At 40.4% G+C, this 14310-nt stretch overlaps 1 protein-coding gene across 1 annotated transcript; it reads left to right on the top strand.

The window, feature by feature from the left end:
• The first annotated feature begins 101 nt into the window (after positions 1-101).
• Positions 102-11197, top strand: POGLUT2 (protein O-glucosyltransferase 2). Its single transcript, XM_032610883.1, has 10 exons — positions 102-572; positions 1802-2007; positions 3627-3832; positions 4008-4085; positions 5129-5301; positions 5421-5658; positions 7034-7243; positions 7942-8031; positions 9204-9311; positions 10957-11197. The coding sequence occupies exons 1-10, from the start codon at positions 391-393 to the stop codon at positions 10972-10974; spliced, it is 1509 nt and encodes a 502-aa protein (XP_032466774.1). The 5' UTR covers positions 102-390; the 3' UTR covers positions 10975-11197.
• The last annotated feature ends 3113 nt before the right edge of the window (positions 11198-14310 follow it).

The raw sequence follows: 14310 nt of genomic DNA, 5'->3' as shown, positions 1-14310 counted from the left end.
ATCCACTTGGAGGAGGCCTTACTCAGTCCGGGCGGACGCGCGGGCCAATCCCCTCTCCGTGCACCTTGGGCTGGAACCTGAGACGCGTTCGACCTCAATGATGCTCCAGTTACAGAAGCAACGCAAGTTTGTCATTATCCCGAGGAAGAGGAGCGGCGTGGTCCTTGCGCATTTCAGTAGAACTACTGGCACCTTTCAGCTGGACAAGCCAGCGCCCCGGTTGTGACCTTTCCGGGGAGACCCACGCGCCTGTCCAGCACAGCAAAGGACCCTACTTGGAGCCGCGTCTGCTGCTGCGATCGGCCGACGTGCCCCTGCCGGAGCCGCGGCTGGTTCCGTCCACCTCTTCCACTTCATTTATCTGTGGATCATTTTGAGTCCATCTTGTAAATGTTTAGCACTTTGCTGCTTTACTGCTTCTTTCTGGGGACAGTTCCAGCACTGGCCGAGACCGGCGGAGAGAGGCGACTGAGCCCGGAGAAGAGCGAAATATGGGGACCCGGGCTCAAAGCAGCTGTGGTCCTTCCCGCGCGCTATTTCTACATCCAGGCGGTGGACACATCAGGAAATAAGTAAGTCGAGCAATGGCTCCCTGACTATTTTGGAATACAGTTAAAACTTACTGGTTTTCCCCTTAAGTTTTGTTCGCCCAAGAACTTGTTTCTGCACAGCAGTTTAAAATCCAGGACATTTGGGTGCTATTCACATCTGGTTTTAACTGTTCTCCCCATCCAATCAATTTTTCTCTGTAGCTTTACAAATAATTTCGAATTAGCTCTTCTCCTGGCTATTTTGATAGGGATTTCCCCATGGCTGGGGAACAAACTCCTGTACTTTGCTGAAAGTACTCTTTCTAATTATTTTTGCATAAACTGTTATAAGGAATTTAAACCCAGTTGTTAGAAACTGCTTGGTTGCACCTTTCTCTGTTTTCAGGTGGACCTCTGCAGGTAAGCAGGTTTTGAAACTCAAAAGAAAAATAAAGCACTATTTGAAACTTTAGAGTTGAGGGGGAACGTATCAAAATATGAATCTTCTATGTTTGTTACAACTTTATTTCATTCCACTGAATTCAACAGTTAAAAGTATACTTGAAATTTATTTGTAGAATTCACTTCTGAAATGATTGTCTTTTTTTTTAATTGGTGGATGCTGACTGTGTGTATTTTGTAGGCAGAAAATCTTGGGACTAAGAAGTTTCCCAAAGGAAAGGAGAGTTATAAATTTTGTCACTTGTCTATAAATAGTACGATTGGGGAAACTAAATACCATCTTAATCGTAACAGCCAGAGCACTCACTCCAAAAAAAACTTTTGTACAATGTCACTTGGGTGATATACTACCTACTAGCTTTTGCCCGTGGCTGAGCATGATTTATAATACTGATTCTTTTAAAAAAAATCTTTGAGAGAGATTTTTCAGAAAATCATTATCTTTAGAGGCACCATTTCATCACAAATTTCCAGATGGGCATGAAATAAATAGTAGGTTGATAAGACTATTTTTATATATGAAATGCATAAGTATGTTCTATGTTTACATAAATTAGTAGTCAACATATCTCCTTGCAATTTTCTAATAAAACTGTTTTATGTTATCTTGGCCATTGTAATCCTCTTCTTTTTTTCCTCTCTGATCCATCCTATTCATTCTGGTACTAAAAGCATAAGGAAAAAGAAACAAGCATATGTTAGGGGGAGAATGTGGAGGAGAATAGGAAGGTTCACAGACTAGAGAACATAATCTTTGCACGGTTGTTTCTTAAAATAATCTTTATATCTCATTGTTCTTCCCATCACAGATTCACATATTCTCCGGGTGAAAAGGTGTTCCAGATTAAAATCTCAGCCCCAGATGAGCAATTCACTAGAGTGGGCGTCCAGATTTTAGACCGAAAGGATGGGTCCTTCATAGTAAGATACAGAATGTATGCAAGCTACACAAATCTGAAGATAGAAGTCAAATTCCAAGGTCAACATGTGGCCAAGTCTCCATATATTTTAACAGGTAATTTGGAACATAATTTTAACACAGCAGTATTTGAACACAATAATACATGTCATTTGATCAACAAAAACAAGTTAGTTAGCGTGGTATTTTTTTCACTAAAAGAAAAAAATAGACATTTCCTACTTGAAAGCTAAATTGAGAGTCCTGGTAAAAGAGAGAAATGCATGATTCAAATGGAAGTTACAATTTGCTAAAGAGGAAAGAACATATTAATAGAGAATTTGCTCCCTAAAGGCACAACATTAGCAAGAACAATCAAGCTATATATACGGTCGTCGATGGGGCTTTCTTAATTAGAGATATATGACTTAAGTAACTGATGAGTGTTATTGAAATTTGGTCGGTCACTTCAGGAAGAAAGAGGACTTGATGGGAGAGCGGGGGAATTGACTGTGGGTTTTTTTTTTTGTTTTGTTTCAGTGCTATTTTCCAGAGAAATTCTGTTTTCTTATACAGGATAAGAGTACAACTTTCTTACCTAGAGCCATATCATTCCCTCTCAGCAGAGACAGTACCCTAAAATATTAGAGAAGCAGGGTATATACAGACACACGAATCTTCCTTGTCTCCCTGCTCCACGAAAGGCAAACATTTTTCTAGAAAGTGCCTCCATTTCTTCCCCACACTCCACCAGGACCACACAGTACCATATAACCTGCCAACCTTAAAAGATGTCCCATTGTCTACTACTGCCTGGGTCAGGTGACAATCTGAGACTCATAGAAATAAATGACAGTGAAATCTCAATTCAGATTCTATATTATGTTAGTATTATTTCTACAAACATGTAATTAATTCATTATAATATTAATGAAATGGGTGTTCTGAGGATTACTTTGCTTCTTTATATTTTCTTTAAAAAAATATATTATACTAAACATAGTAGGGGTGTTTTATTTATTTGTATTGGTTTTATTTGTTTGCTTTTTGCTTTTGCCTCACCTCAAGGCTTGCAGTATCTTAGTTCCCCCACCAGGGATCGAACCCAGGCCCCGGCAGTGGAAGCGTGGAGTCCTAACCACTGAACCACCAGGGAATGCCCATTTGTATTGTTACTTATGATGATTTATCCATTGAGAAAAGTACCTTAGACCCTTTAAGAACTAGTTTGTATAATAGACCATTGAAATATAAATTTCTATCATTTTGTCTTTCATTAAAACAGGTATACTCCTCTGATATCCTTTTACCAATGTTTGGTTATTCTTAAGTACACAAAACATAAAGAGTAATGCTTTGCCATACAGCAGAAGCTAACACAACATTGTAAAGCAATGATACTCCAATAAAAATTAATTAAAAAAAAAAAGAGTAATGGACTATGGTAGCCACTTAGAGCAAAAAGTAGCACCGTTGGCTTTCTTTTGAACTCATGCCAAGTGGGCCTGACTGTGAAAATATCATAACACCTAGCTGTGAAGAGCGGTCAGAAGAGACTTAACTTGAGATACAGCAGGGTAATAAAAATGTTTTTCTTTTTAAAATATGTTTTCCATCAAATTGCCCTCCCCATCTAAATAGGCAAAACTTGTAAAGTCATATTACGAATATTTGTTACATGTTTCAAATGCTGAGTGAAATTATTACTGTATACTTTGTTCCTTGTGTGTAATTAGGGCCAGTTTACCATGAGAATTGTGACTGTCCTTTGGAAGACAGTGCAGCCTGGCTATGGGAGATGAACTGCCCAGAAACCATTACTCAAATTCAGAGAGATCTGGCACATTTCCCTACCATTGATCCAGAAAAGATTGCAACAGAAATCCCGAAAAGATTTGGACAAAGACAGAGCTTGTGTCATTATACCTTGAAGGATAACAAGGTACAATTCATGACTGAGGGTTTCTTGCCTTAGTGATTTTTTATTTTGACCATTTGGCTACAACTAGCTACATAGTTTTATTAAAAATCATTCTGCAGATCATTGTGATAAGATTGATCTCAGTGAAGTCAGTCGGTACTTTTAGACAAACAGTAAACATTCAGTTCTCTTCCAGGTTTATATCAAGACTCACGGTGAACATGTAGGTTTTAGAATTTTCATGGATGCCATACTACTTTCTTTGACTAGAAAAGTAAGTATTTCTTTTCTTGGATATATAATAGACGATTTGAGCCCAGGTTTTACACTATAATTTTTCAAAATAAAAATAATAACAATACCAGGGTTGTTCTATTCTGGACCCTTAAGTACTATATACTATTCTGAAGTTTTATGTCAGGTAGTATACCTGTATTAGTCTCCTAGGGATGCTGTAACAAAGTACTGTAAACTGGGTGGCTAAAAACAACAACAATTTGTTCTCTCACCATTCTGGAGGCTAGAAGTCTGAAATCAAGGTGTCAGCAGGGCAGTGCTTCCTCTAAAACCTATGGGGGGATCCTTTCTTGGCTCTTCCTAGTTTCTGGGGGTGCCCGGCCATCCTTGGTGTTCCTGGTTTGCAGCTGCATCACTCCGCTCTGTTGTCACATGGTGTTATCCTTGTGTGTTTTGACATCTTCATCTCTTCTCACAAGGACACCAGTCATATTGGATTAAGGGTCCACCCTAGTCCAGTAGGATCTCATCTTAACTAAATACAACTGCATCAGCCCTATTTCCAAATAAGGTCATTCTGAGATACTGGGGTTTAGGACTTCAGCATATCTTTTGGGGGGGATACACTCAACCCCAAACAGTATATTATAGATGAAAATACCTGGGACTTACCTGGTGGTCCAGTGTGTAAGACTCCGCGCTCCCAGTGCAGGCGGCCTGGGTTCGATCCCTGGTTGGGGAACTAGATCCTGCATGCATGCCACAACTAAAAGACCCCGCATGCCGCAATGATGATCCCACGTGCCTCAATGAAGATCCTGCATGCCGCAACTAAGACCCAGTGCAGTCAAAATAATAAATAAATAAGTAAATATTTTTAAGAAAAGAAGATACTTTACAGTAAAATTATTTTGGTACTAAACCTACTTTGAGCCTAAAGGAGAATTGCCATATGCTGAATCCTGTCCCTGGGTGTAGTGTGCTTTAGCAGGGTTTTAGTGGAGTTTTGACAATGATAGTGAAATGGCTGATATGAAAAACTATACCATCATTTTAACCATCTTGGCTTTCTTTTCCTAGGTGAAGATGCCCGATGTGGAGTTTTTTGTTAATTTGGGAGACTGGCCTTTGGAAAAAAAGAAATCCGATTCAAACATCCATCCGATCTTTTCCTGGTGTGGCTCCACAGATTCCAAGGATATCGTGATGCCTACCTACGACTTGACTGACTCTGTCCTCGAAACCATGGGCCGGTGAGAGACGGGTCCCAGACGACCCAGAGCCTTGGTTTTCTTTCCTTGGTGAGTTCTTTCCCAACAACCCTTGCAATGTGATGGTTTGGGAGAAAAATCTGTTGCACTCTGTCTTCCAGAGTCAGTCTGGATATGATGTCTGTGCAAGCCAACACAGGTCCTCCCTGGGAAAGCAAAAATTCCACAGCTGTCTGGAGAGGGCGAGACAGCCGAAAAGAGAGACTTGAGTTGGTTAAACTCAGCAGAAAACACCCGGAACTCATAGACGCTGCTTTCACCAACTTTTTCTTCTTTAAACACGATGAAAGCCTGTATGGTCCCATTGTGAAACACATTTCATTTTTTGATTTCTTCAAGGTATGACATCATCCGTGGCCAATCCTTTGTGTTTTTCCAAATACCTGCATTTGGGGGCGGGAAATCAAGGCCTGTAAATTTCAGGGGTGAGAGAGGTGAGCACAACATTTTAGGAACAGTGAGGAATGGAGCCCCGGGGACTAACCAGTTCCTAGGGGGGAAACCTGGGGTGTACTCAGTACCTAGACCTGATATTAAATATGCACCACAGGAGCTTGGGACCTGGGTAGAGCTATAATTTTCCCCCCAACTGACCCTCAAGAAAAGCATATTTTAGCTCCAAATCCTTTTTTATTAATAAATACATGTAAGTAATTTAAAAAATATTTCTCCCCAGAGCCATAGCATCATAATAGACTAAAGAAGAAATATAAACCAGATGTCTCTTATTGGGCCTTCTGGTAGGGAAATGACTTGGAATCCATCCAAACATTCTGCCCAGGAACTCTGGGGATGCTACACACTTTCTGTGTCTAGAATGTGGATTGTTCCTGTTTCCCCAGTATGGATCCTTTCTCTGACAATTCCCCTTTTTCAAGCAGTGGGATGCTGCCCTGATCTCTAGACCACTGAGGGGTTTTGAAGCCCCATGGGGTGAGCAGGGAAAAGTGGGCCAAAAAGTAGTCAGCTGTCTCCTGCAGGTGGGAAGGCCAGTGATTAGCTGTCTGTGCTGTAAATGGCCTGATTTTCTTTTGATGGGTTACCTGGTACGAGGAAGACCTAAAGAAGGCCATATGTTGAATTGTCTGTGTTTCTTCCACATGCATATCACAGAAATTTTGGAAAGAAATGGGAGATTTGATACCAAATCAAATCTGATACCAGCCATCCCTCCTCAGAGGGTGTTTTATCAGACCTTTGCTTTCTTTCTACCTGTTGAATTTGCTACAGCTAAAGACTGTTGACTACCACAGTGCTATAAATATTTTGATTCATAGGTGTTCTTGCCCCAGAGCTTGTTAATTTCATTAAAACTTGCATGTGGCCACCTGATGTTAAAAGGTAACACGGCATAGAATGTGCCATCGTGAGGTGCTCACGTGCCATCAAGAAAGTAGTAAATGGATTACAGAGTCACGATAAATCTACCTTTCCTTAGGTTGTAGCCTTAGGACAACAGTTTTATAATTTTATTGGCTGCCCCACCATTAGCCTTGTGGACCCTTTTTGAAACTTGGGGGAACATCAAAATGTTAGAGCCCTTAGCTCTAGGTCAGCATGTTATATATAATAGCGCTTACTAAGTGGTGGAGGCCATGGGCAAAATCTGGCCAGTTTGTATCTGAGGTTTGATGTGTGGAAAGAGAAGGAGAATAAAGAAGAGTGGGAAAAAGGAAATTTAATGGAGGTTCTTCTACTTTACTGCTGTTTGCAGCATAAGTATCAGATAAACGTCGATGGCACCGTTGCAGCTTATCGCCTACCGTATCTGCTAGTAGGTGACAGTGTGGTGCTGAAGCAGGACTCCATCTACTATGAACACTTTTATAATGAACTGCAGCCCTGGAAACACTACATTCCAGTTAAAAGCAACCTGAGCGATCTCCTAGAAAAACTTAAATGGGCAAAAGATCACGATGAAGAGGTAAGGTCAGTCTCTTTGTACCCCAGTTATCATGGGTTCATTTTCAATGTCTTGTGCCTGGAAAGCATTCGGGATGCTTAGATGTAGACCCTTACCTGTAAATGGGAAGCCACCTCCCCGCGGATAGCACAGATCCCTTCAGGGTAAACACAGGCATAGTGGCTTGGATTAGCTGTCCACTCTGCACGTGACACAAAAAGCTAAACCTTGGCCTTGATTATGCTCTCTCCTTTAGTCAGTTTGATTTGAGCCCCAAGCACTGCCTCACCTCACCTAGCAATATGAAAATGAAGATGGCCAGCCTGGCAGGAGGAAAAACTAACTGTGCTCTGGATTAAAATGAGGGATTGCGTGAAAGAAGCATCAAACTAACTGTCTGCTGAAAATTGTTAAGGCAGTGCATTAAGCATCTTACATTTACTTTGCAAAGTCATTGTTAGTTCAATTATTGTATGCCTTTTCTCCCCAAGAGAGGCCAATTCTAGAAGGCCCAATATGACTTCTCAAACTTTCGAGTCTTAAAATCGTCCCTTTGATTTGAACAAACATACTCTGTTAAATGTTCCCTTTACCTCACAAGACCCCAAAGATATTTTTTCCACTATTGTCCCACTAAAATGTCCTCTGAAGATCAGTTAGCGTATGTCTGTATGGGGAAAAATATGTTTCATGAAAGCATATTATTCTTGTTCCCACAGGCAAAGAAGATAGCAAAAACAGGACAAGAATTTGCAAGAAATAATCTCATGGGTGATGACATATTCTGTTATTATTTTAAGCTTTTCCAGGTCAGTATTTTCTAAGAAAATAGACATACTTGTAATTGGTCATGTTAGTAGCAAGTAATATTTCACTTAACAATTTCTAATAGTATATTCATTAAGGAGATATATGTATACCTCTGTAGGCAAAAATCAGGGATAAATATTAAATAATAATGAAAATAGTAGAAAGCCAAAGATTAGCTAATGGAGAATGCTACAACCTTAAAAGAAAAGTATTAATGTTAGAACCATGCGGTATGTGGTTAGAAAATTGGCTTCTGATCCTACAGAGTTACTGGGCGTGGATTCACATTTCCTCTCTGTACAATATTGCTGCTGCCTTACCATTTCTTTTTCTATACAGTGCAAGGTATGTTTGGACCTGTTGTGCTGACCCCATGTGGGCCGTGACTTTTCTTGGAAATTGTTTTTATGGACCTACCCATTTAGGCATTGTAATTAGAGCATATCTGACAATTTGAAAAGTTCTTTTTTTTAAAAAAAATACAGTAGTAAACAAGTAATTGGCTAATAATAGTACTAGATCTAAGTTAAGATTTTTTAAATTCAGAATTGCAGATATTGAGCCCCGTGTCTTAGGCTGAGCTGCAGAACAAAGTTTGTCATTCCTGGTCCCTGCCCCCTTTATAACCTTTCCTGGGGGATGGTGAAGTATGTAAACTGAAGAAGGAGCTGGGGGGACGTACTATTTGAATTCCTAAAGAGCCACAGGGTAGAGTTCATTCATTCAACTCACATTTTTCGAGCCTAAGCACCTCGGCCAGAGCTTAGCCCAGAGCAAGCACATGATGAATGAAGGTACGACTGAGGCTGTACCAGCCATGGTGGGTCAGGCAGAAATAGTCTGTCCTCAGATTCTCAGTCTAGGGAAGATGGGAAGCACAATTATTTTCACTACGTGGCAGAAGGTCAAAAAAATATATACCGTACGAGTCATATCAGTGAAGCGTAGACTAAGGAGTGGTCCCTTAGAAATAGGCAGCCAGTGCCCAAAGGTCAGCCGCCTCTCAGAAGCTCTGTTGTTGGGCTTTTAAGGGGAATATGGAGGACCTTGCATATCACAACTTGACATGTGAGTTAAGTGGACTGTGTTCTAGCGGACTCTGGCGTATCTAATTTGGTAAGTGGATGTTAAGTGATATATAAGACATGTTTTTGTGTTGTTTCCTATACAGGAATATGCCAGTTTACAAGTGGGTGAGCCCCAAATCCGGGAGGGCATGAGGAGGGTAGAACCACAGACCGAGGATGACCTCTTTCCTTGCACGTGCCATACAAAGAAGGTAACCAGAACTCACCTTCTAGCCAGTGTCAGAGTAAGAACTAACAGTGACCCAACTCTTCATTCATTCCTTTCCTCGTTCAGTCAGGCAACAGCTACCTGAATTCCTCCTGGAGCCTCCAAGCAATTCATTCTAGTAGAGGCAGATAAAATAGATCCCAACAAGGCAAAAGACAAGCGCCAAGATGCAGTGAAGTGAGCTCTCAGCAAAGTGGAGGGAAGCCATTTTTACTGTGAGAATTCAGATCACGTGGCATTTGAATAGATGTTTACAGTTTGAAAAGTGTTTTCACACCTATCATCTAAGAGCTTCATTTCCTTGTGAGATCGTTTCTGCAGAGCTCATCATCCCAGTTTAGGGATGGAAAAACGTATAACCATCATTATTCATGTTAACATTCATGTAAAAGCAATCTCGGTTGATACCACTACATACTGATTTTGTTTATAAAAGGCACATGCACATATGGACTTGGCAGGCTGAAGAGGACCTTAGAGATCACCCAGTAAATGCCTTCATTTTATAGTTAACAAAACCGAGCCCAAAGAAGAGTTTAGCTCAGAATCATCTATCTGGATTATAGCAAAGCAAGAACCAAAAACCAGTGTATCACCTTCAAATTGTGTGCATAATTGTGCATAAAGACAGTGTGATGGCTTGGGGGGGGGCGGTGATTGTAGGTATTTTTCATTTGAAGGAATATATACTGTATAAAGTTATTATATGTATTATATGTATATATAAAATATGCTGGCTTGACATTATTTTAAGCAACAGCATCATGTCTCTGAACGGACAAACTCAGAACTGTGGCATTGGAACCAAAGTTGAGAGCGCAGATTTGGCAATTATTACGTCCACCTCTCAAGCGGGTTTAAAAGGAATAAGAAAACTACCAGCCCCGATGGCGTGATGGAGCCACACCTCATCCAAGTTCACAGATTGTTAAATATTTAGGAATTTTTCACAGTGGTTAAATTTTGGAATCCACGTGGTGGAAGTATTTACACCATGACAACAGTACATGCTACAAATCAGTTTTGGGTGTCTGTTCTGTTTTGGGGGGGAACTGATTGGCCACCAACTGGCTCTCAGAAGTGGTGCATCATCAGCATTAATTCCTCTCAGTGCTGCAAGGCCATAAAATCAGTGAAAGCCAGTGACAAAACAGAAATTTCCAGACTCGAAACGTGCTCCCACATGGAGTTAGTGATTTGATATCAGAATGCTTCTGTTGGCTCCAAATGAAAGTGGGCAGCTCCCTTTCTCCACTCCTCTTTTTAAATTTTTATCTCTAAGTGACTTTGAGGGGTGCCAGATGATTCCCCAGATTCATAGCACTTAGGGACTAGAATGATAGCTTTGTTTATATTTTGCCCATTGTCTACTCTAGCCGTTCACTGATACCATTCATAACACAAGCCTTTTACCATAATACAGACCCTTAGATGTTCAGGTTCCCCACCAATGTGACTTTACCCTTGGGTGATTCCAAATAATAGTCCTAAAAGCCTCTAGCAATAACTTGGCTTTTTCTCCCCCCTTCTTTCATCTTTAGGGGAAAATAATTAATAGACTAACATAAGCCTTCTTGACTCGTAGAAGACTTCCTGATGGCTCTAAATATTTTGTTTCTTAATTGCAGACCAAAGATGAACTCTGATACGCAAAATACCTTTCCTTCAAATAATGGTGCTCTGAAGACTCTTCTTAACTGAAAAGAAGAAGACTGTCTTTTAAATATTAATTCCATGGACAATATAAAATCTGCTCTGTGATTGCCTGGATTATGAAGATATGTTTCTTCTTATTATTGCAGTATTCCCATGACTGACCTTTAAAGCACATTTTTAGAATTTTATAATAAAAGCACTTTTATTTTAAAAGGCTGTGTTGTGCTAATTGTTAGCTGTGTTTGGACCATGGAGCCTTAAAAAGAGAGGGTGTCTGGGTCCTGGACTCAGAGTGAAGCGTCACAGAGCCACCACCTACCCACACACAGGGTTTACATGAGAAAGCAATAAACCTCCGTCTTTTTTTTTTCTTAAAGATTTTTTTTATGTGGACCATTTTTAAAGTCTTTATTGAATTTGTTACAATATTGCTTCTGTTTTTTTATGTTTTGGTTTTCTGGCCGCGAGGCACGTGGGATCCTAGCTCCCCGACCAGGGATCAAACCCACATCCCCTGCATTGGAAGGCGGACCTCCAGGGAAGTCCCTAAACCTCTCTCTTATTTACACTATTATTTTGGATAATCAGTCCCTCACAGCCAAACCTAATTCTAACTAATACATCTTCCAAGGCTTTTCTTAATCTGGCCTCTGCCTGTATCTTTAATCAAATCTCTCACAGCTTCCTAATATGTACCCTGTAGTCCAGCAAAATCAATCCCTGTTCCTTCTGTGCCTTGTTCCTTACCTTCCTTGTACATGCTTCCCCTTGGTCTGGAATGCCATGACCCTCTTCTTCCTCTGGCTTAGATATCCTTCAGTGCTCATTGCAGGAATCACTCCCCTGAATCTCTCCATCTGTGTACTTGTATTGTTGTCTCTTCCCTGCTATGTGGTCATGATCTAAATTGTAGTCTCTCTCCCTGACCACATGTTAAGCAACTTGATAACAGAGACCGTGCTCTTCTTCTGTTTCATACTGTGCCTGAAACTAGAAAGATGCAATAAGTATTGAATGGATGAATGAATGACTGAACGAAAATTACCCTGAAATGTGATTAAGAGAATTAAAAAGGAACTTGAAGTCCTAACACTGAACAGTAGCATATGGCCCACAAATTCCTAATCGTTTCCCTTCTACCCATCTTCCAGTTAAATAATGTTATAAATTTTTTAAATTGTGGAATGTTTCACATATACAAAAGTATATAAAACATAAACCTCCAGCTTAAAAATAATTATAAGAACACCCTCATGTAACTACTGAAAAAGAATCCTGAACCTTCTTGGCCCATCTGTGCATTTCCTTGTAAAGTCTAGTCTGCTGGCGATTCTTGGTGTTCCCTGGCTTATGGACACATCCCTCCAATCTTTGCCTCTGTCATCACATGGTCTTTCCCTCTGTCTCCGTATCTTCTCCTTTTCTGTCTCTTATAAAGACACTCGTCATTGGATTTAGGGCCCACTCTTAAGTCTAAGATGATTTCATCTTGGGAGTTTCAATTACATATGCAAAGACCCTGTTTCTAAGTAAGGTCACATTTCAAAGTAGTCAGGTTAGGACTAGGACAACTCTTTGGGGGAGCCACTATTTACCCACTACATCTTCTAAAAACATTCCTTTTGAAACTAAGAACAACAAGGATTCCCATCATCACACACTCCATTCCACTTAATGCTGGAAGTCTGAGCTAACACAGTAAATCTAGAAAAGAAGTAGAAAGTTGAGGATTGAAAAACAATAAAATTATCATTAAAAGCAGATGATAGGGGACTTCCCTGGTGGTGCAGTGGTTAAGATGCTATACTCCCAATGCAGGGGGCCTGGGTTTGGGTTCAATCCCTGGTCAGGGAACTAGATTCCACATGCATGCCACAACTAAGGAGCCCGCCTGCCACAACTAAGACCCAGTGCAAACAAATAAATAAATATTAAAAAGAAGAAAAACAGGTGATAGGCTATGGTACACAGAAAATCCAAATGAATCTACAGATAAGTTGTTGGAATTAACAAGAAAAGTTGGCATTTGTTGGGCTTCCCTGGTGGTGCAGTGGTTGAGAATCCGCCTGCCAATGCAGGGGACACAGGTTCGATCCCTGGTCCGGGAAGATCCCACATGCCGTGGAGCAACTAAGCCTGTGCACCACAATTACTGAGCCTGTGCTCTAGAGCCAGCGAGCCACAACTATTGAGTCAGCGAGTCACAACTACTGAGCCTGCATGACACAACTACTGAAGTCCACATGCCTAGAGCCCGTGCTCTGCAACAAGAGAAGCCACAACAATGAGAAGCCCACTCACCGCAACAAAGACCCAACGCAGCCTAAAATAAATAAATTTATTTTTTTTTTAAAGTTGGCATTTGCTAAATACAAAACTAGTATATAAAATTCACTTGTATTTTAATATACCAGCTAGTAACAGAAATAAAAATGTTTAAGGTAAAATTTACAGTAGCTCTGAAAACTATGACATAATTATTTCAGGAATTAAATCTTGCAAAAATGCCCAAGATCTTTATAGAGAAAATTATGAAATCTCTTTAAAAAGTAGTTAAATCGAAAGATGTTACATGTCCATGGATTGGCAGACTCAATATTAAAGATGTCAACTTTCCCTAACATAATATAGAGTCAATGTATTCCCAATCTAAATGTACTCTGCCCCTTTTTCCGTGGAACTTTATAAAATTTCCTTTAAAATGTATGGACCTGCAAATCCAAGAAAAATTAAACACTTTTGAGGAAGTATGAATTGCAAGAACTTTCCCACCATATAGCAAGACACTTTATAAAGCTATAGAATTTGAGACCATGTGATACTGCTGCAGGGACAGAAAAAAATAGAGCAATACCTGAGAGCGGTGCATAAACAGACTGGAAACTTGATCTGTGATCCAGAACTACAGAGAGTTGGAAATAGGTTGCACATTTCAGTGAATGGAGCTGGGACTGTGTAGTATATTAATGATTCTGATTCCAATTTCAATGTGTGGCGGTTCTCCCCACACCACCAGGCTACTTTCCAACACCCGTTGGGTGTCCAACAATTCAACTCAATTCTGACACTCTCTACCCAGAGATAGCATCAGATTCCTCAGGTTAACGGCTCAGTCCTTCACTTCAGATGCCAATCACAGGTCCAGGCTGCCACCTGTGCTTCCAGCCAACTGGCCATAAATCAGAGGTGCTCACAACATGGGTTCAGTTAATTTGCTAGAGCAGCTCACAGGACTAAGGAAACCAGGTTAGTCACTAGACTACCAGTTTATTACAAAGGATATTAGAAATATAAAAACATCCAGATGAAGAGATATACAGAGCAAG

The sequence above is a fragment of the Phocoena sinus genome, chromosome 18, assembly GCF_008692025.1.
Source record: "Phocoena sinus isolate mPhoSin1 chromosome 18, mPhoSin1.pri, whole genome shotgun sequence".
NCBI classification, from domain to species: Eukaryota; Metazoa; Chordata; class Mammalia; order Artiodactyla; family Phocoenidae; genus Phocoena; species Phocoena sinus.
Note: the sequence above shows the minus strand (reverse complement) of the source record. Positions and strands in the feature narration are given on the sequence as shown.

Excerpts from the sequence above, each read along its gene's own strand:
- POGLUT2 (XM_032610883.1), top strand. The coding sequence starts at position 391 with ATGTTTAGCACTTTGCTGCTTTACTGCTTCTTTCTGGGGACAGTTCCA. Across the intron at positions 5,659-7,033 it reads CATTTTTTGATTTCTTCAAG|CATAAGTATCAGATAAACGT; the intron begins GTATGACATCAT and ends TGCTGTTTGCAG. Across the intron at positions 8,032-9,203 it reads ATTATTTTAAGCTTTTCCAG|GAATATGCCAGTTTACAAGT; the intron begins GTCAGTATTTTC and ends TTTCCTATACAG.